The sequence below is a fragment of the Hyla sarda genome, chromosome 9 (assembly GCF_029499605.1).
Source record: "Hyla sarda isolate aHylSar1 chromosome 9, aHylSar1.hap1, whole genome shotgun sequence".
NCBI classification, from domain to species: Eukaryota; Metazoa; Chordata; class Amphibia; order Anura; family Hylidae; genus Hyla; species Hyla sarda.
In genome coordinates this window covers 39,539,483-39,560,757 of record NC_079197.1, presented here as the reverse complement: position 1 = coordinate 39,560,757, position 21,275 = coordinate 39,539,483, and the positions used below count along the sequence as shown (strand labels likewise).

The window sequence follows — 21,275 nt, the reverse complement described above, 5'->3', positions numbered from 1 at the left end:
CACAAAAGGAACAGAAGCAGTGCAGTGGCTATTAGATTCTAGCACATACCCTGAGAATCAAAAATCTTTCTTGCTACAACTCTTACATGTGGTACTACATGACAACTATTTTCTGTACAAAGACCAACTCTACCTACAAAAATGGGGATCGGCGATGGGGCGAATGTGCCCCCCCCCCATACGCAAATGCCTATATGGCATATTTTGAGGACCATCATGTGTTTACTAATACATTATTTCACATGCATGCAAAAGCATGGTGAAGATTCATAGACAATATTTTCTGCGTTTGGGAGGGGCCACATTCTACCTTGATCGACTTTTTCAAGTCCATCAATCAAGTGAGACCAGAGCTGAAATTCACCATGTCAGAAAGCCAAACCAGGGTTAATTTCCTTGACACCTTGATGGAGCAGGAGGTCTTCACTCTGACTTATATCGCAAGGAGACAGACAGAAATAATTTATTGTTATACTCTAGTACTCATCCACCGTCAGTTAAGAATCGAAGATGACAAGATCTGCCCCCAAAGAATAAAAGAGTTACATTCTACATTCAGAGAGAGAGGCTACACAGACAGGGTATTACAGGAAGCCATGTGTGACATTAACCAACATAGGGATACCCAAGGTGACAAAAGAATCCCCTTTGTACGTACACTTCATCTGCAGCAATACAAACTAGATAAAGCAGTGATAGAATACTTGCCAATTCTCCCAAAATCCCATCCCACCATAGAAGAGTTCAAATTACTCCCCCCCCCCCCCCCCCCCCGATATGTAATAAAAGGCCACCGAACTTAAAAGACCGATAAGTAAGGGCGGATGTGGGTACAAATAAAAAGATTCATAAGCAACAGTTTTTAAAATCCAAGAGAAATGGGACCTTCCTATGCCTACAATGTGGGCAGTGTAATAATATAATAAAAGGAGATTTTTATCTCCCACCCACACACAGGTAAGAAAATTTCCATAAATGGATTTTTTACTTGCAGAAGCAAGAATGTGATCTGTGTAATAAAATGCCCTTGCAGTCTCATATACATTGGAGAAACAGCCCAACGTGTAGGAGACCGCATCAATAGTCATAAAACTACCATACGCTGCGAAAATCTTCTATTCCCTATACAGCACATTTCAAAAGTAGGGGTCACACCGTTTCACAATTTAAATTCCAGGTAGTGGAAGAAGTGTTCCTGCCAAGAAGGGTGGGGACATCTAAAAGCTGCTGCGGAAGAACGGGGCCGCTTGGATACATAAGCTGAATACTATAGAACTGAAAGGGTTAAATTGGGATTACGAGCTCACCAGCTTCCTAACCTAATTGCTTATTATTAACAGTTTCTTACCTTTTGAAGTCTTATGCCCCCTCACAATTGTGAATAACAGCATGTGTCTTATTCTTTGCAGATACATAGTCTGATGACGTAGTGCAGGACTTGCGGAAGTCTATCTGGTCATCCACGTGTGTTTTGTTTATGTTTTTTTGTAGATCGATGCCTCAATGGGCGGACCGGCTACCTTTGCAGTCTTATGCCCCCTCAGAATTGTTAATAACAGCATGTGTCTTCTTCTTTCCATGTGTGTTTTGTTTATGTTCTTCTTGAATACGATTGGTTGGCATATATGTCAATCATTGTTTACTACAGCTGTGATCCTGAGTGAAGGAAGTGATGCTACATAAACATGTATTATCCAGTGTTGTGTATGCAATTGATAAAGGCGGAAGCCGAAACGCGTCTTGTGTTTATGTATGCGACTTATGTATTGAAAAGAGCATCAAAGAAGCCAGTGCTGGGATATTTTCTTTCTTCTAAATCTAAGCATCTATTCTGTATAGGTCATTTCACAGTAATGCCTTTCTTTTTATCACAGACAGGACTACAGTGAAAGGTGACACCAGCATATAGATGACATACACTTCACCTTTCGATCTAGAATGACTTTGTATTAGGTCACAGAAAATGGGCAGTAATGTTACGAATATGAATGGGACAGATTATTGTTGCCTGGGACTTGCAGTACATCTCTTAATATTTTAAGACAGTTCAGGCAAGATGGAAGCCACAATAATGTTTACTGATATACTGGACCTCCAGGGAAAAGTCTGGATACATTTTAATGTGTATATTCCTAAGTTGGAGAAGCCTTTACTTTTATGCCAGACAACTCTCTTCTGATAATCTTCCAAAAACATTATAGTCCTTTTCCCCCAACATCTGGCGTGGAAGAAGAGTCAGGAAGCCCCCATACACAAAATAGATGGTTGGCCAATCCTGCCACGATTTTGAGAAATGGCTAACATTTATCTAATTTGTATGGCCAGCTTAACCCTCTCATTCATGACCCAACACATTTCACACTTGACAGCCTCCAGATCTTCAAGCTTCTATGCAATCAGATTTATTTACCTTCATTCGGTAACAAAAACCTCAGTTTTATTGCTATGGCTTATTTTAATAATGTATCACCATGTACAGTGTCTTGGTGTAACATATACTTAGTCATTAATGTGTTAACATGGCTGATATTGGGAGAACTGTGCTCCAAAAATTTGAAAATACAAATGCCTCTAGTTTGCCAATACAGGTAGCACTCCCTTAAAACCTTTTGTCATTTTTGAGACAAAAGCATTTAACAAATGGATTTGAAAGAGTTTGTCAGCATGTCTCATTGTTGGGCAACATATTCTTGAACATAAAATAAAATAAATAATGGCTGGATGTGCTGAGTTCTATATAGTAGTAAATTGTCCATTTCTACCTTTCTCTTAAAGGGATTATCCGGACAGCAATGCACCTTTCTCTTATCCGGGTTATCATGCATATGCTCAGTGAGTAAGTAGTTAAAAGAGAAACAAAACACACACACTTGCCTTCTTCGCTCCCGCACAGTATTACAGAGCTTCCGGGACGTGATGTCACAGGTACGCTCAGCCAATCAGTGGCTTAGGTGGGGTACCAAAGCCTGACTGAGCCGCAGTGGCGTGAGGAAGGTGTTTTATTTTTTATTATTATTTTTTTTTAAACTACCCACTCCCTGAGAAGTGATGAGCGGCAGTGCCCATATTCAAATTCGCAATATTTCGCAAATATATAGACGAATATTCATCTTATATTCACGAATTTTGCATATTTTTATATTCTCATATGCGAATATTCGCATATTTGCGTATTCGAGGAAGAAAACAGTAAGAGGGTGGGCAACTTTACTATTGGTTGCTAAGGATGTTGTTGATAACCTCTGACAAGTGTATTTGCATCACTCTAATTGGCCAACAAGTGAAAAGAAGGAATATGTGAATATTCACATATGCGAATATGCGGAAAAAAGGGAATATTCGTAATTTCAAATATATAGCGAATATAGTCGCAATATTCGCAAATTCGAGAATTTGCGATATTCGCAATGAAAATTCGAAATGCGAATATTCACGCCCAACACTATCCCTGAGCAAATACATAATACCTGCCCAGAAAAACCTCTAATTTTGCTATTATCAACATACTATGAGAAGTGGGAAATGTGTAATGACAGAAATATGCTTATTGCAGATCCCAAAGGAGTGGGCTGTGGGAGAATACATACAGCTGCAAAAGAGCCTGTCACTCCTCTTTCCTATGATCAAGGAGTAAGCTCAGCTGTAGTATTGAATGCCTAAATCCATTTTCCCCAAGAGTTTGTATTCAATGCAATACATGAATCATTACATCCATGGAAACAAAACTGCAACATATATCTCTATCCACAGGTTTGGCTGCCGGTCTGAAAGAATAAAATGGTTAAGTCTCTGGGGCCAGTTTTACTGTCCTGAGAAGGACACCTTTGAATTAATGCAGGTCAATTGCACATCCGTCAATCAATGTAATCCAGTATTTTCATTCAGGTGCAAGCATATAATGAATTTGGTCACTGGCCAGGATTATTTCAGCTAGTCCTCTAGCCCTGAACAACCTGTGTGTTATTCAGGGGATCCCAAAACAATAGTGTCTTAGTCAGAGCTTGGCACACACATCCATTTTATAATGTGGAGCTCTTTTCAATAGATTGCGGGTAATTTTGAAGAACAGTTCTGTTTCTTGGAAGTATAAAGAATAGATATTATACAAGAAAGTGGTTTGCTCTATAGGGTCCATGGGGAAACTAAACATACTTATATCCACCCTATTTTGCAGCATCCATAGGTGGTCCATGTGGAGGAATGTAGAATAAGTTGTTGGCCATCCTTTCTATGGTATAAAACAGGCATAGGCAACCTTCAGCACTGCAGATGTTTTTTTACATCTCACATGATGCCTTGTCAGCATTTAGTGTGTAAGTGCATCATGGGAGATGTAGTCCACAACATCTGCAATGCCAAAGGTTCCCTATGCCTGGTGTAAAATATTCAATACTTGTAACGCAGTATTACAAAGGGGCTTTCTGAGATCTTAGGATAGGCCATAAATATCATATTGCTGATCATCTGTTTGAAGAAGCTTTGTAGTCTTTGTTGTTTTCCAGGGTTTATTATCCTGCAAACGGTACATTTAGACCTGGAAAAAGAGAGTGTTTTAGTCTCTTGAAACGCGTTGTCTAAATAAAGAACTCTTTGAATTGATCCACGTGCAGCACTCCAGTATTTCTCTTTCTTTTCCTGTTTCTACACCATACAGTAGTCCCATTAACTTGACTACATGCAGTGCCTTCAAACAGCTGATAGATGGGGGTGCCGAGAGTCCCCCTCAGATCTGATGTTGATGGCCTATTTTAAGGAAAGGCCATCAGTGTTCAGAACTCAGAAAACCCTTTCAAAGGTAGTAATAGAGTAGAAGATAACAGAGTTTGAAAAGGTTATTATGTCCAACTAAAAGAAGATGACAAGTTTGGAAACCTGACCAAATACATTGGTCTTCAAAAACAGTGGTCAACATCAAAATCATGATATAATAGTGGTTGAAAGCCTCGCCCAGTGCCAGGTTGTGCTGCGACATTTTATATGTCGGATATGAAGCAGACTTGGAATGAGGCAGTGAATGAGGGATCACGTCAGCGTCTCTGAACAAGCTCCATAGAGAACCTCCAAACTATAATTATCAGGAGCGCAGGTCTTGAAAGGAATCTTTGTTAATATTTGCACAAAAACAGCTTTAGTGTTTTACAGTGGGTAATGTGGTGGAAATACACATTGTTTTATCAGTCTGATGCTGGGGCTAGATAATTAGAGTTATTCCTGCAAACATACATCATACATTTATTTAAGATTATGATGTTTTAACTACAATTCCTATGGCCGTTCAGTCAAAATCAAAATTTTAAATACTCACATTCAAACCTACATATCTATGGTCTCATGATATAGTAAAACCCTGTTGTTTCAAATTCTTTACGCAATATGTAACACAAATCGAGTCATTCCAAAAGGTTTTTAACTCCCATGTATGGTCCCACGTAGTGCTTATGCACTGTATTTCACACTGTGCAAAATTTTCCACGCGGCGGGAAATACGCCAGCGTGACTGTGATGCACAGTCCCGTCCCCAACGCTCACTGAACACACAGGGCTGCTGTTGGGTAGCCCTGTGTGTATGCTGATCGTAAAATAGGAAGCGTAGTTCCCATTGCGCAAAACATTTTGTGCAGCGTGAAATACGCTTTGTTAGCGCTACATTGGACCGTACCCTTAAAGGAAAAGCCCTATGAAAAGTGAATTACATTACTCCTCAGGGTACTCAATTTCTCCCATATGGCCAAAACCATGCAGGTTTCTACCATGAATTTCTGCAAACATAAATTATTTTTATTTAAAATTTTAAATCTTACAAATCACTTACTGGAATGGATACACTTGGGGGGGGGGGGGGGGCTTTTATCAAATCAGCACCTTGTACATATCATATAAAATGTAGCTTTTTTACATTTTTGCTCACATTTTTAGGCTTTTTGTCCTTCTCCACATGTATCAAATTTACTAAGGTTTAACCCCTTAAGGACCGGGGTTTTTTCCGTTTTTGCATTTTCGTTTTTTGCTCCTTGCCTTTAGAAAATCATAACTCTTTCAATTTTGCACCTAAAAATCCATATGATTGCTTATTTTTTGCGCCACCAATTCTACTTTGTAATGACGTCAGTCATTTTGCCCAAAAATCTACGGTGAAACGGAAAAAAAAATCATTGTGCGACAAAATTGAAAAAAATAACGCTGTTTAGTAACTTTTGGAGGCTTCTGTTTCTACGTAGTAAATTTTTCGGTAAAAATGGCACCTTATCTTTATTCTGTTGGTCCATATGATTAAAATGATACCCTACGTATATAGGTTTGATTTTGTCGTACTTCTGGAAAAAATCATAACTACATGCAGGAAAATTAATACGCTTAAAATTGTCATCTTCTGAACCCTATAACTTTTTTATTTTTCCATTTATGGGGCGGTATGAGGGCTCATTTTTGCGCCGTGATCTGAAGTTTTTAACGGTACCATTTTTGCATTGATAGGACTTATTGATCGCTTTTTATTCATTTTTAAATTATATTAAAAGTGACCAAAAATGCACTATTTTGGACTTTGGAATTTTTTTGCGCGTATGCCATTGACCGAGCGGTTTAATTAACTATATATTTTTATAATTCGGACATTTCTGCACGCGGTGATACCATATATGTTTATTTTTATTTTTATTTCACTGTTTTTTTTTTTATGGGAAAAGGGAGGTGATTCAAACTTTTAATAGGGGAGGGGTTAAATGATATTCATTCACTTTTTTTTTCACTTTTTTTTTGCAGTGTTATAGCTCCCATAGGGACCTATAACACTGCACACACTGATCTTTATCATTGATCACTGGTTTTTCATAAGAAACCAGTGATCAATGATTCTGCCGCTTGACTGCTCATGCCTGGATCTCAGGCACTGAGCAGTCATTCGGCGATCGGACAGCGAGGAGGCAGGTAGGGGCCCTCCCGCTGTCCTGTAAGCTGTTCGGGTCGCCGCGGCTATCCCGAACAGCCCACTGAGTTAATTGGCAGCTTTTACTTTCACTTTTAGCCACGCGGCTCAGCTCTGAGCGCGCGGCTAAAGGGTTAATAACGCGCTGCGCCGCGATCGGCGCTGCGCGCTATTAGCGGCGGGTCCCGGCTTCACTATGACGCCAGGCCCGCCGTGATATGATGCAGGGTTACCGTGTAACCCCGCGTTATATCACGGGAGCAGGACCAAGGACATACCTGTACGTCCTTGGTCCTTAAGGGGTTAAAATGTAGTGGAAATTTATGCCAGTTCAAAGCTGTTGACATACATTTCAGTGAGTGCGCACGGGGCAGCCTTAGATGCAGCAGGACAAGGTGTGAGATGTGTAATTATAATCCATGTGTTATTTTTTTCCTAATTTTTATTATGCTTATTTGTGTGGGTTTCTTTGGTGCAATTTGGACACATATTGGAATTTTTGGCGCATGCCGAAAAAAATGTAATTTGAAATTACACTAAAAATGAATGATTGTACATACATTATAACTAGGGAACCTAGTACCAAGCAAAATCACGTAGAAAAAACAAACCCAAAAAATTCCAAAGGGTCAGAAGTGAAGGGATGGAGTAATGTGGTGTTGTAGGGTTTTTCAGACCATTAATTTTTTGATCAGCAATTTTCCCAACAGAATTCACTTTTTTTTTTTGTAGAAGCAAACCTTAATAGATGGCTCAGTATGTTGAAAAGGAAATTCTTGAAAAGATGATCTTGCCAGTATTTATTTTCAGAGCTCTGGGACTCTAGTTCAACCCAATGGGAGGCCTTAAACAGTACTGAAACTTCCTATAAATGGCTGGCCAACCACAAATCATGCTGGAAACCATGAACACATGGTTATTTCTCCCAGAGCAGATTTTTTTGGCTATTTTTGGTAAGCTAGTCAATGAATGCAAAGCTCCTAAGATATCAAGAAGACATAAGAAAATGAAGGATAATTAAGAAAATATAAGAAATTACAGATAGTACAGATAGGCTGGGTTCAGACCACGTTTTTGCATTACAGTTCCCGTATCAGGTTTTTGATAAAAAACTGATTCCTCAAAACCTGACTAAACTGTATCAAAATGTGTGTACAAATTTTAATCCATATACGGTTGAAAACCGTATACGATTTGAAAAATGATGTCCGGTTGCATCCGTTTAAAAAATAAATAAAAAAGTCAACGTTTTTAACTTTTCACTCCATTATGAATAAAGTTTCACTGCTTGATTGAAATTCCAAGAAAAAAAACTGTGCAAAGTCAAAAACTGGATGGTTCTGTACAGTTCCCATTGACTCCCATGTTAAAATAAAAAACGTATACGTTTCAATACGGTTTTTCACCCGGAGCAAAAACCGTGGTAGGCTATGGTTTTGGGTACAGGAAAAAAACGGACAAAACTGTACAGGATGCAAAATGGACACAACCTGATGATCTTTTGGCATACGCTTCTCAATGGAGAGTCAATGCATAAGGTTTTCAATACGGTTCCGTACGGTTTTCACATTGAAAACGTATACGGGAACTGTATTACAAAAACATGGTGTGAACCCAGCCTTAGAAAGTGCAGGTAGGAGCAGCACAATGCATTTATTGAGCAGGATAGTACATGTAGTACAAGTAGCGAACAGAACAGGACAAGTATTTGGTTATACAGCTATGCAGTAACTAAAATATGCTTCTAACTTACAGTGGTCCAGGAAAGTCCATTGTAAGGTTTAACATGAAGCCTTATGAACTGACAGATAGCATTGTAAAATCATAAATGTTACAATATGGTTATAGTTGAAGAATATGAATGGAGAACCTTCTTCTGGCAGTTCCGGAAAAAAAGAGCACAACATGTCTGAATGATTTTTGTAGACTAGAAAATTCATGTATCAGTGTTACATCCCGTGGCTGATTCTACCCCTTTGCCTTATACAGTGAGGAAGCCCTCTTGGCAACACACTTTGAATCCGTTGATGACCTCCTTTCATCGTTTGGCCCAGTCCGAGATTGTTCATTCAGTAATGGCGGCTGTTCCCGTAATTTCAAGTGTGTCTCAGAGCGCAAGGTGGATTCTACAGGATGTGTGGTAAGTCATCCTTTACCTTTGTATTATTTTGTTACAATAATAAAACCAATATTTGCTGTTTTCACTTAGCATTTCTATCATTCTATATTTTAAACTTCATTTTATAAGGGTGCATTTACACCATGTTTGTGCAATATGACTGCCGGCGATGAAATTTAAAAACCATCCTTTGCCGTATCCCATTCATTTGAATGAGCCACATAGTGATTCCGGTCCACTATCTATTTTTGTTGGCAGACTGATAAAGCATGGTCTGCCACAGTTTTTAGTCCGGCAATAAAACTGATACGGTTAAAAAATTAGCCGACCACGGCCTTGTTGCACAAACGTGGTGTGAATGTATCCTAACACTTGCTTTCTCATGTACTGAATAGTGGCTCCAAAGTTGGATTGCCCCTTATCAGGTTTAGTCCCATTGATGATTGAGTTTTCAGTAACAATGACAAATGGTGTACAACCTATGCAAAGTGACCAAAAATACGCTATTTTGGACTTTTTTTCACTTTTTATTCAACTTTATATCCCCCGTAGGCCTGGATCTCAGGCACAGAGCAGACACTCGGCGATCAGACACGCAGGAAGCAGGTAGGGATTCTCCTGGTGTCCTGCAAGCTGTTTGGGATGCCACGATTTCACCGCGGCGGTCCCAAACAGCCCGACTGAGCTGCCGGGATGCTTTCAGTTTCACTTCAGACGTGGTGGTCAACTTTTATCGCGGCGTCTAAAGGGTTAATACTGGGCATCACTGCGATCTGTGATGTCCAGTATTAGCCGCGGGTCCTGGCCGTTGATGGCCACCGGGACCGACCCGGGGTCTCTTATATCGCGGGAGGCGGCGCAGGATGTAAATATATGCCCTGCGTTGTCAAGGAGTTAAATTGACAAGTATGGGACCTTTAAGGTACGAAATGTTTGTAAGTTTATTCAGAATAGAGGAAACATCACTCTTTGGTTTGAGAAAGCAGTTATATATATATATATATATATATATATATATATATATATATATATATAAAAAATGCAAAATCATCTGTAGTTGCAGTATCTTGTAATACCTTTTTTATTGGACTAACAAGATTTTGTATATATATATATATATATATATATATATATAAGGGGTACTCTGGGAAAAAAAAGTTTATTTCAAATTAACTGGTGCCAGAAAGTTATACAGATTTGTAAATAACTTTTATTTAGATATTTTTAGCCGCCCAGTACTTTTCAGCTGCTGTATGCTCCAGAGGAAATTGTGTTGTTTCAAATCTGAACACAGGAGCCGTCTGCTGCCACCTCTCTCCATCTCAGGAACTGTCTATAGCAGGAGCAAATCCCCATAGCAAACCTCTCCAGCTCTGGTCAGTTCCTGACACAGACAGAGGTGGCAGCAGAGAGCACTGTATTCAGACTGGAAAGAACAACACAACTTCCTTTGTAGTACACATCAGCTGATAAGTACTGGAAGGATTAAGATTTTTGAATAGAAGTATTTTACAAATCTGAATGACTTTCTGGCACCAGTTGATTTGAAAATGTTTTTTTCTCCAGAGTTCCCCATTAAGAGTGTAAATGGTTGCTTCTACCTCCTCCTGACCACATTGTGTTACACTATAGAATATAAAGTATGGTGAGGACTTCAGGTGAAAGTAACTTAAGTAAATAACAACTTAGATAATTGGCAGTGAGCCAGCAAGCAAGATAGGTCCCAACAGTACCCGAGCAGACTGGAACTGACAGAAAAAATTCAAGGGGCCCCCTCGGGTTATGGTTTTGAAAAAGAGATACAAAATATCTTTGGCAGGCAGAACCAGATCCCATCAGAGTGGAGAAAAAAAAACTATACAAGTGTGTGAAATAAATACATTTAATTCAGAAAACTCTGCCTCATAGCAGAGGCACAGAGAGCAAATATTGAGAATAAGAAAATGGGAAAACAAAGTAATGAAGCTACAAAGTCAGATAGGAGTGACATTGATTTTCTAATGACTTAAGCTGACATGTTTTTGTTTCTTTCCAGAATTCTTAATGTGAGATGTGTGTGTGTATCACAAATTGTGTTGCCTTTATTTAGAACTTTTTTTCCTTAAATAAAGAATAGGCCATCAATTCTGAATAAGCTGATAACTCTTTAAAGGACTTGGCCCTCCTTAATAAGACGGGTTTGTAGTAAGTGACAGCATGGTAAAATTAAATGTAGATAAGGAGGAAGGTTATGTTGATTTGTGTCCCTTAAAGTGGTATACTGGGGCTGTAGAAATAAATAAATAGGAAGATACTAACCTACCCCACATCCCTTGCTGCAGCTCTGGAAGCTTGGAGCAGGACCTGCCCGCTCAGGCAATCACTGGCTGCAACAGTGTCCTGTCATGGCCAGTGGTAGACAGGTTGTGCTCTGAGCGCCCATCTTAAAACAGGCATAAGACAGCAGCAGAGGACATAAAGAGACAAAATGAAAGCTGAGGGGACTGGGGATAGGTAAGGCCTAGCAGAGGCCTCAGGCTGCCGTGACAACTGACCAGCACCCTATAATCAGTGCATTGAACCACCAGTGAAGTACATCCAGACAGGTTAGGTACTGTAACAGCTACTGATAGTAGCAGGTAAACAGTTAAATGACTGGCATTAGAGTGATCTCCACTGTCAGTTATTGCTGGTGAATGTCGACTGTAGATAGCGGTTGGCATCCAAGTGGTATGGGGCCAAAATGTCAATATTTTGTGTAGCCAGCATTATTTTACAGCACTGTCTTTAGCCTCTTGGGCATGGAGTTAACCAGAGCTTCACAGGTTGCCACTGGAGTCCTCTTCCACTCCTCCATGATGACTTCACAGAGCTAGTGGAAGTTAGAGACCTTGTGCTCCCCCACCTTCTGTTTGAGAATCCCAAAACAGATACTCCATAGGGTTTAGGTCTGGAGAAATGCTTGGCCAGTCCATCACCTTTGCCCTTAGCTTCTTAAGCAAGGTAGTGGTGGTCTTGGAGGTGTGTTTGGGGTCAATATCATGTTGGAATACTGCCCTGGGGCCCAGTCTCTGAAGGGAGGGGATCATGCTCTGCTTCAGTATGTCACAGTACATGTTGGCATTTATGGGTGCCTCAGTGAACCTTAGCTCTCCAGTGCCAGCAGCACTCATGCAGCCCCAGACCGTGACACTCCCATCACCATTCTTGATTATAGGAAAGACAAATTTGTCTTTGTACTCCTCACCTGGTTGCTGCCATACACACTTGACACTATTTGAAAAAAAAAAAGGTTTATCTTGGCCTCTTTGGACCAAAGGACATGGCTCCAGTAATCTGTGTCCTTAGTCTGCTTGTCTTCAGCAAACTGTTTTCATTCTTCTTTGTGAATAATCTTCCTTCTGGGATGACAGCCATACAGACCAATTTAATGCAGCAATGTCATCAGCACTCATACATCTATTACCTAAAGACAACCTCTGGGTATGACGCTAAGCATGTGCACTTGACTTTTTCACTCAACCAAGGCGAGGCCTGTTTGACAGAAGTGGAACCTGTCCTGTCAAACCACTGTTTGACCTTGCCCACCATACTGCAGCTCAGTTTCAGGGTCTTGGCAATTTTCTTATAGCCTGGACCATCTTTATTTAGAGCAGACAAAAAAAAATTCTCAGATACTCAGCAAGGTGCCATGTTGAACTTCCAGTGACCAGTATTAGAGCGTGTGAGAGCGATAATACAAAATTTAAGACAGCTGCTTCCCAATCACACCTAAGACCTTGTAGCACTAATGAGTCACTTGACATTGGGGAGGGAAAATGGCTAATCAGGCCCAATGTGGACGATTCCACTCAGGGGTGCACTCACTTTTGTTGCCAAGGTTTAGACATGAATAGCTGTGTGTTGAGTTATTTTGAGGAGACACAACATTAAACACTGTTATGCAGGCTGTGCACTCACTATTTCTTCAGTTTTACAAAAATGTGAAGGGAGATACTATACATTTTTAGTTTATTTTATTCATTTCTAAAGAAACAAGAGAATCGTGTTTAACAAAAGGGTAAAATAAAATAAACACTGTAGCTGCACATTTCTTACCATACTCAGGCCAGTGGGGAAGTAAATAACCATCATTTTTATAATAAAAAAAATAATTGTTTCCCACTACCAGTTATATTCCTAGCGGTGGGTTATATTCCTAGTGGTATATTTATTTTTATAAATCCTAGAGTATATATAGTCATATGTGGTTCTTTTCTAAAACATTACTTAATGTTTACTTTTTCCCCTGGTGCATTTATACTGTATTGTTTTTGTGACTGTAAAGCAAATAGGTTTTTACCTCTTTTACCTTAAGGATTAAACTGGTGTTTGCACAATGGGTAGGTTGGATGTTATCCCAGCCAAAAAAACAAACAAACTATATTCAACACAGGTTCTATAAAATAAGTGTTTTACTTGAAAATATGACAAATGGTTAGTAAATGCTAATTTCTCAGTAAAAAATAGGAAAAAATGCTGTTAGTTACAAAAAAAAAAAAATCTAAAATGATGCGTGAGCCTGACTAGTTTAGCTGGGTCAGCCCTGATAATTAGTTTATTGGGTGTAGTGGTTGAATCCCGGGAGTGCTGCATGTTTTACTAGCCATATGGTTGATGTGACATGTTGCAATAAACCTCTAAAATCTGGACAAGTAATGGACCAGACCCATACCTTTCTCTGTCGGTTAGATTAGTCTGTAAACAATATTGCCCTGCAATTAAATCATTGAGGGAGATTTATCAAAACCTGTGTAGTGGTGCAGTTCCCATAAGAACCAATCAGATTGCTTCTTTCGTGTTCAAGAGGCCTCTTTAAAAATGAAAGAAGAAATCTGATTGGTTGCTATGGGCAACTGCACCACTCTTCCTCTTCCATTTCATAAATCATCCCAAATGTCTTTTATTATACAATATAGACCTCTTAATGACAACTAATCATTTTTTTTAAGGCAGTCATTAAAGGTACTTATCCACAGCTGGGAAAGAATAATGCGGCTGGCTCTCCAGCCCCACGGATCCTCGGCCCCTGCGATCTTCAGCCCTTGTTTCCAGGGCAGCCAGGGTTCTTGTGAAGTTCCCGGGCTTGCCATGGTTGCCTGTGTACCTGGCCGTGCTTTGCCACATTGCCTTCCATTATTCTTACAAGCTGTATACACTACACTAGAGAAATAGTCAGCTGTCAGTGCCTATGTGAGACTTATTAGGAGTAAAGAAAAAAAGTAAATATAAAATGTAGAAAAGATTTAAAAAAAAAAAGCTAAATGTAATAATCCCCCTCCCCCCCCCCAAAAAAAAAAATTATATCCCATTATACCCCTTTTCATGAATAAAACTTGAAAAAATACACATATTTGGCCCCATCCATAATAAGCAGAACAATAAAATGATTTTATTATTTGTCCTACAAGTTGAATGCTGTAAAAAAAAAAAAAAGCAAACAAAAAAAAAAGACTACAAGTTTTCCCATTAAAAATTTAAAAAAATTGCCAAAATGGTGGCATTAAAAAGCTCAAAACATAAGCCCTCATATGGCTTTGTCGATGGAAAAATAAAATAAAAGTTAGGGCATTTGGAAGGAGATGAAAAAAAATTTGGAATTAGGCATCCCTGGGGAAATGGTTAATAATGCTGGCAGCATAGGACATGGCAATGTTACTGTTCATTGTACATTGAGTTTTGCTATGTTGTTTCAAGGATTGTTCTGACTAGATACATAAAACATGAACAAATAGCTATAGAAATTGTTAATAATGTCAGTATAAATAATATTGATGAATCATTCAAAAATAGGCAAATAACACTTTAGCTCTTTAATGCCTATGAAATCTAGTTGGATATTGGTCTCTTGGGCACAAAATTTACTGAGTATTGTTTGTGTAAATACTGGCAATTTAGGCAAGAAGAGCCACTTGAAAATCAGACTATTTATTAATTTTTGTGTAGGAAAAATCCTAGCACTTTATTTTTGGTGTACAGAATGACAGTACACCATTTCTGTATCTGTATCATAGCTTTGCACATTAAAGGAGATATCTTATGGGAAAAAAATGTATCCCTGATCCGCAAGATAAGGGTTAATTTTTTAGATCGCGGAGGGTCTCAGCTCCCCACTGAACAAGAAATATTTGAGCCTATTTTGTTTAATACTGCATTTTATATCCACCATTGTTAAACAATGGGAATTCTATTTTTTTCATATTTTGTTGGCTTTAAAATATTCATCTCTCGGCCCTCTCCAGTGGGCGACAGTTCTCACGCTCACAGTTAGGCTACACGCATATTACATTTTTGGAACATTTATTTAAAGCAATAGAAAGTCATAAATGTTTTTTTTTCTTTGGCTGTTTTTGGGACAAATGTTTTGCAGTTGTATTTTGACACATAAACACCTGAATAAAGGTACCCAACACCTAATTTTACGGCTGTAATTTGGCATATATGTATAGAAACTAGAGCTCAATTGGAAACATTTTTAGTTTTTTGGGCCATGTAAAATGTAAGAAAGTAAGAAATTCACCACACAGTGTGCATTTTATTTAAATGTTTTTAAATATGTAGTGATTGTGTGCATTCATTTATTTACTTGTGCTTTTGTGTATATTAAATATGTATTCATGGGGTTTACCTGTGTGAAGATACACATTCTCTGAAAAAATAAAAATGGAAATTAATAAGAGATGTGTGGACTTTTACTAGGCCAAATGAACCTGTCAACCTTAATGGGGTCCCTTAGGTATTCGTCATGGTGAATAGCACTTAACTGGACAAAATAACACAGCATGCTAAGCCATTTTGTCTGGGATTTTTTTTTATCAAATCTGCCATGGAGGCCTTTAATGGAACTCCTGACTACATTAAAATGGCTCTTTGTTTCAATAAAAAAATATATAATATATGTTTTATATATAGCACTGACTGTTCAGCATTTTATTATGCTGATGCTTCATTATCATTGACTACTTCAAGTTTTGTTTTACCTTTCGTTTCTGCACTTAACACCCCTCTTCATCTGACAAGTTCTAAGATGAGGCCTGTGATTCCTGTTATTTGATGTGATGTTCTGGATCTCTAGGGATGGTCTATGTGTTATACCCTAATTAAAAATAAACCAAATGACTCATGAATGTTATTAAAAAACAACTAGAAATCACAAATTAAGGTGATGTAGAAGCTACAGATATTCCCCCAAGGGTAGTATTAAAATATGAAGCAGACATTACTATTACTGCCTGAGGCGGCTCTTCTTCCCCTGTCCGACATAACTCAATAGACTGAGATGCCATGGTGGATATTAGGCGGCTGCATTAATAATAAAGCACGTAATAAATAGTAACACAGTGTTGTTACAGAGTCCATTAATACAATAAAAATTTACACACAAAGGATTTTTCCGTTATCGTAGTTGTCCACAGATCCTAATGTTATGTACCCAAGAATTTTTAGATAATTAAGTGATTTACATAGCTGTCTTTTTCTTAAAACCCTCAACATGAAATCATCATAGTGTAAACTGAAGCAAAATAACTTTACTTATATATATTTATTTAATAGACAGTTAAAAATAGGTTTCAGAATATCAATTTAAAGAGAATCTGACAGCTAGTTCACCAGCACTAAACCAAGGAAGTACACTGGGTTATAGTGCGGGTGATGAGCTGTAAAATGATGGGTCACTTACTTAATTCTATTAGATAGGGGCAGCAAATTATAAAAAATAGTCTTATTCCTAATGCGCCCCAGCGCGCATTGGAGGTGGGAAGCTGGCTGGCTGAGCTCCCCTGCCTCTCTGAGCAGAGCATATTCGCTGCTAGCTTGCTACACTCGGAAGTCGGGTGTTTAGAGGCTTCAGTGGCGCAAGTAAAGAGACACGCTCACCTCCCCCCGCTGACTCTCACGTCCTAGTGACGTAAGAATTTGAATAATTAAGCTGGGGGCAGAAACTATAGATGAGGCAGGGGAGCTTGGCCAGCCAGCTTTCCGTCTCCAATGCCAGCTGGGGCACATTAGGAATAAAACTATTTTATTCTATTTTGCTGCATCTATCTAACAGAAATAAGTACGTGACCCATCATTTTACAGCTCTTCAATGAAGTAAGTGACCCATCATTTTACAGCTCTTCAATTAAGTAGGTGACCCATTATTATTATGAATGTATGGAGGCCCCTATACAAATAAGATTGTTCTCCAATCATGACAAAATCAGTAGGCTTAGTAATAGATGTGCAAGACTGTGAGTATTCAAGAATTAACATGTAGTTTTGCAAAAGGCATTTTTTTTACCAAGAAACTTTCCAACAGATACAATAAATATTCCTTGAGATTTCTTTTAGTAGTGAAATATTTTAATGCCATACAAATTGTTTGGATTGGTAACAACAACCATACTCAGAAAGGTCATTAATTACTCTCATTCATACTAGTGTCCTGGGGGATTAAAGCCGATGAAGGATGGAAGCGGCTGCTATGATTACACCAAAGGAATCGACTGTTCTGATGGATCCAATGGAGGCTGTGAACAACTTTGTTTACAACAGATGATATCCCTTCCAAATGATCCAAATGAGAGTGCTATATATATGTTCTGTGGGTGAGTAGATGAAAAGAACTGACATAATATAGGACTGTCACCTGACCAATTGTTAAGGGGTTGTTTATGCAGAGCAACTTTCCAATTTTATCTAGTGACTGCTGCAGCCTACAAGACCTCAACTCAGAGTATTCTTCTGGTTCTGCTTCTGTAGCACTATGGTTAAAAAAGTTGTGCTGCAAAAAGTCTCCATATTGCCCCATTCTAAAGAAAGACACAAGATCTTTAAAGGGAAACCAATACTAAAGTTTTCTTGTGTTGCATAGACTCAATCTAGCTTCCATCTCTAAATAACACACTGGGGGTTGACTGTGTCTCTTACACAGATACAAACTGGGACATTAATTGGGTTGTTTGGAAAGGGAGAAATTTTTTAAATGTGGCCCTGACTGCAGTAAGAATAACAAAAAGATAAAGTAAGCAGACATGAGGCTGGAAAGTAACTATAATAAATGGAAATTGGTGATTCTGCTGAAGGTCTTCTTTATCCCCTTTTCAACCTGCACTGTAAAAGTACAATGCATTCAGACTTAGAAACTATAGAAGCTGAATCATAAAGCCGACACCATGCTGCAACAGCGGTGACTTCAGCATCTAAAAGGCTACACAGTATACAAAAAAGAAGGTTGCAGCAGCACTCTTGGTCAAAAAATGGAGGCTCTCAGCGTACTTTTTGATTAAAACATGTCCCCCATCCATCACGCGGAGGTGGCCTCTTGTCGGATGGGACCCTAACATGCTTAATCCACTCACCTCTGCTGGGCATATGGCCTCTGACTGGGTGACATGCAGGATCCACTATCAATTTAAAAACCTCCTGTGAAACAGGGAGGTGTGCACGGCTAAAAAAGGGGGCCACTCCCCCTAACTTGCATAGCGAAAACACAAAAGAGAAAAATAGCCAGCACAACTACCTAATACATAGGTGCACGCTGCTGTGGCAAATGTGCCACAGCAGCGTGCACCCATGTATTAGGTAGTTGTGCTGGCTATTTTTCTTTTCTTGTTTTTGCTATGCAAGTTAAGGGGAGTGGCACCCTCTCTAGCCATACACACCTCCCTGTTTCACTAAAGGTATCCTCCACTGCACCAGCGTTAGGAACATTTTGTTCCTAACACTGGGTGCGGGCTGTGGGGGTCATGACATCATGGTCATGTCTCTTGTGATGTCAAGTCACGCCCCCTCAATGCAAGTCTATGGGAGGGGGCATGGCAGCCTCCACACCCCCTCCCATAGACTTGCATTGAGGGGGCATGACATGATGATACGAGGGGCTTGTCCCTGAATACACAACCCCCGACTTGCATTGGCGTGTCTGACTTCATGACCCCTGAAAGCTGGGGCAGTGGAGTACCTCTTTAAAGGGATTATTGAGGGATATAAAAATAGAGCAATTTTTTTCCTAAAACTGTACCCACTTTGTCCGCAGGTTGCATGTGATTTTGCAGCTTAGTTCCATTATAGTGAATAGAGCCAAGTTGTAATAACACAACAACAACAGATGTGATGCTGTTTTTGGAAGAAGTTAGCTCTGTTTCTCTATCTCTTGATAACCCATTTAAATATATGAATTAATTTTCTTTATTAATTTAGCCCTTCATTAGTATCCCTATTTTTATATGTAGCTGTGTGGATGAATACCGACTCGCACCAGATGGCAGATCGTGTATAATGGTGACAGATCTTTGTGAAGGTTCCAAGTGTTTGCGTCCAGAAGGTCACCAGAATGACACATTGTTTGGAGAGATGCTTCATGGCTTTGACAACAAAACTCAGAGAGTCAATCAAGGTCAAGTTTTCCAGATGACTTTTAGGTGAGACCAAATTTTCTCATTTTTATCTTACCTAGACAAAAAGTCTGAATATAAATGTAATACCTTCTAACTAGGGATGTACCGAAAGGGTAATTTTGGCCGAAACTGAAAATTTAGGCTGTGCTTGGCCGAAAACCAAAACCGATTGCCCGTCCCCTTTTTTTATATAGTTTTTGTGACATTTTTTGGGGATGTGATGTTACCAAAATCAGCAATGTTTGTGTTAAATTTTTTTTTGTGTTTATGCCGTTCACACGACAGGATCAGAAACAAAATAATTTAATAGTTGAGATACTTATGCACGTGGCATTACAAATAGGTTTATTTTTGTAATTTTTTTCATATTTTTATATGGAAAATGGGAAAAGGAGGGTGATTTAAACTTTTATGGAAGGGGTTAATGGATGTTTTTTGAAACTTTTATTAAACTTTTTTTTTCTTTTTTACACTTTATTAGTCCCCTTAGGGGACTTTTATTAGGAATCATTAGATTCCTCATACAAATCAATGGGGTTCCAAAGAACGGGGGTTAATAGCCGGCCGCAGCGATCACTGCTACAAGAATCAGCAGGGGGCCTTTGGGTATGACGCGGGCTCGAGTCAGAAGCCATACACTGTGGCAACTAGTTAAATGATGGACATTGGAGCAATCTCTGATGTCCGTCATTAGCATCATCCCAGTTATGACACGGACCCGACCCGCTGCCCGCTTCTCTCCCCCTGCCTTTCCTGGGGTCTAGAGCCCGGCTGCCGCCGCTTCTCTCCCCCTGGCTATCGGCGCCGCTGCCCCATTGCCAGCGCCGCTGCCCCATTGCCTCCCCCATCCCCAGTTTTATAATTACCTGTTGCCAGGTTCAAGTCCGTGCTGCTTCTGGCTCTGGTGTGACGTCTCCTGCGTCGTTGCTATACGCTGTGCAATGACGAGTGACGTCGCATTGAAGATGTTACTTGTCACAGTGCCTCGCAGCGCATAGCAACAATTAGAGGCTCCTTGTTTGGGTAGACATTGCATTATGAGCGCACTCCCCAGCATCAGGCTGTTGCTGCTTGGTTGGTATCTGGCTGAGAATAAAAGTATGGGGAACCCTATGCGTTTATTTTCCATGTATAAATAAATAAAATTGAAAAAACTGCATAGAGTTCCCCGTATTTTTATTCTCAGCCAGATACCAACCAAGCAGCAACAGCCTGACATTACCAGGTTGGGCGAAGACCATTGTTTCTGGCCCTCCCCACTGTGAATAATGCCAGCCTGTTACCACCTAGGCCCAGGAGCACTATTTTTTCATGCTCCAGGCCTGTTGGTACTGGCTCTTCCTGGCACCCCTGTGGCGGTGGGTACCGGGGTAATAATTGGGGGTTAGCTTTTTTTGGGGGTTAACGCCAAGTCCGGCTAAGTAATGGATTCGGTCAATAAAACAGCTTCCACTACTAAGCCTGAAAATTCTATAAAAATAAAAACAAGACACATTGGAAAAATTATGTTATTTAAAAAACACTCCCCCACAGCCCTCGTTATTAAAAGAAAAAAAATCGAGTTCATCGCTGTAATCCACCGAATCCGCTGTAATCCTCTGCATACACTGATCTGAAACGAGAAGAAAAAAAACCACAAAAAATTGGTTGGTAAATTTTTGGCGCTCTCCGCTTGGGAGAGTGCCCATAATGCAATGTCTTCCCAAACAAGGAGCATCCAATTCTTGAAAAACTACAACTCCCAGCATGCCCAGACAGCCTTTGGTTTTCTGGGCATGTTAGGAGTTGTAGTTTAGCAACAGCTGGGGTCTCCCTGTATGGGAGGACACTG

At 39.6% G+C, this 21,275-nt stretch overlaps 1 protein-coding gene across 4 annotated transcripts in view; it reads left to right on the top strand.

Annotated features, from left to right (window-relative positions):
* ASTN2 (astrotactin 2) overlaps positions 1–21,275 on the top strand; it is a 759,531-nt gene that overhangs the window by 477,420 nt on the left and 260,836 nt on the right. For all 4 annotated transcript variants that reach the window (XR_008847822.1, XM_056539747.1, XM_056539746.1 and 1 more), the window contains 3 exons: positions 8,915–9,065; positions 17,487–17,653; positions 19,280–19,468. Coding sequence is in view for 3 of the 4 variants with exons in the window: in XM_056539747.1 (XP_056395722.1) it covers positions 8,915–9,065; positions 17,487–17,653; positions 19,280–19,468 (507 nt within the window). In the remaining variant the exon portion in view is untranslated. The remainder of the gene's footprint in view (positions 1–8,914; positions 9,066–17,486; positions 17,654–19,279; positions 19,469–21,275) is intronic.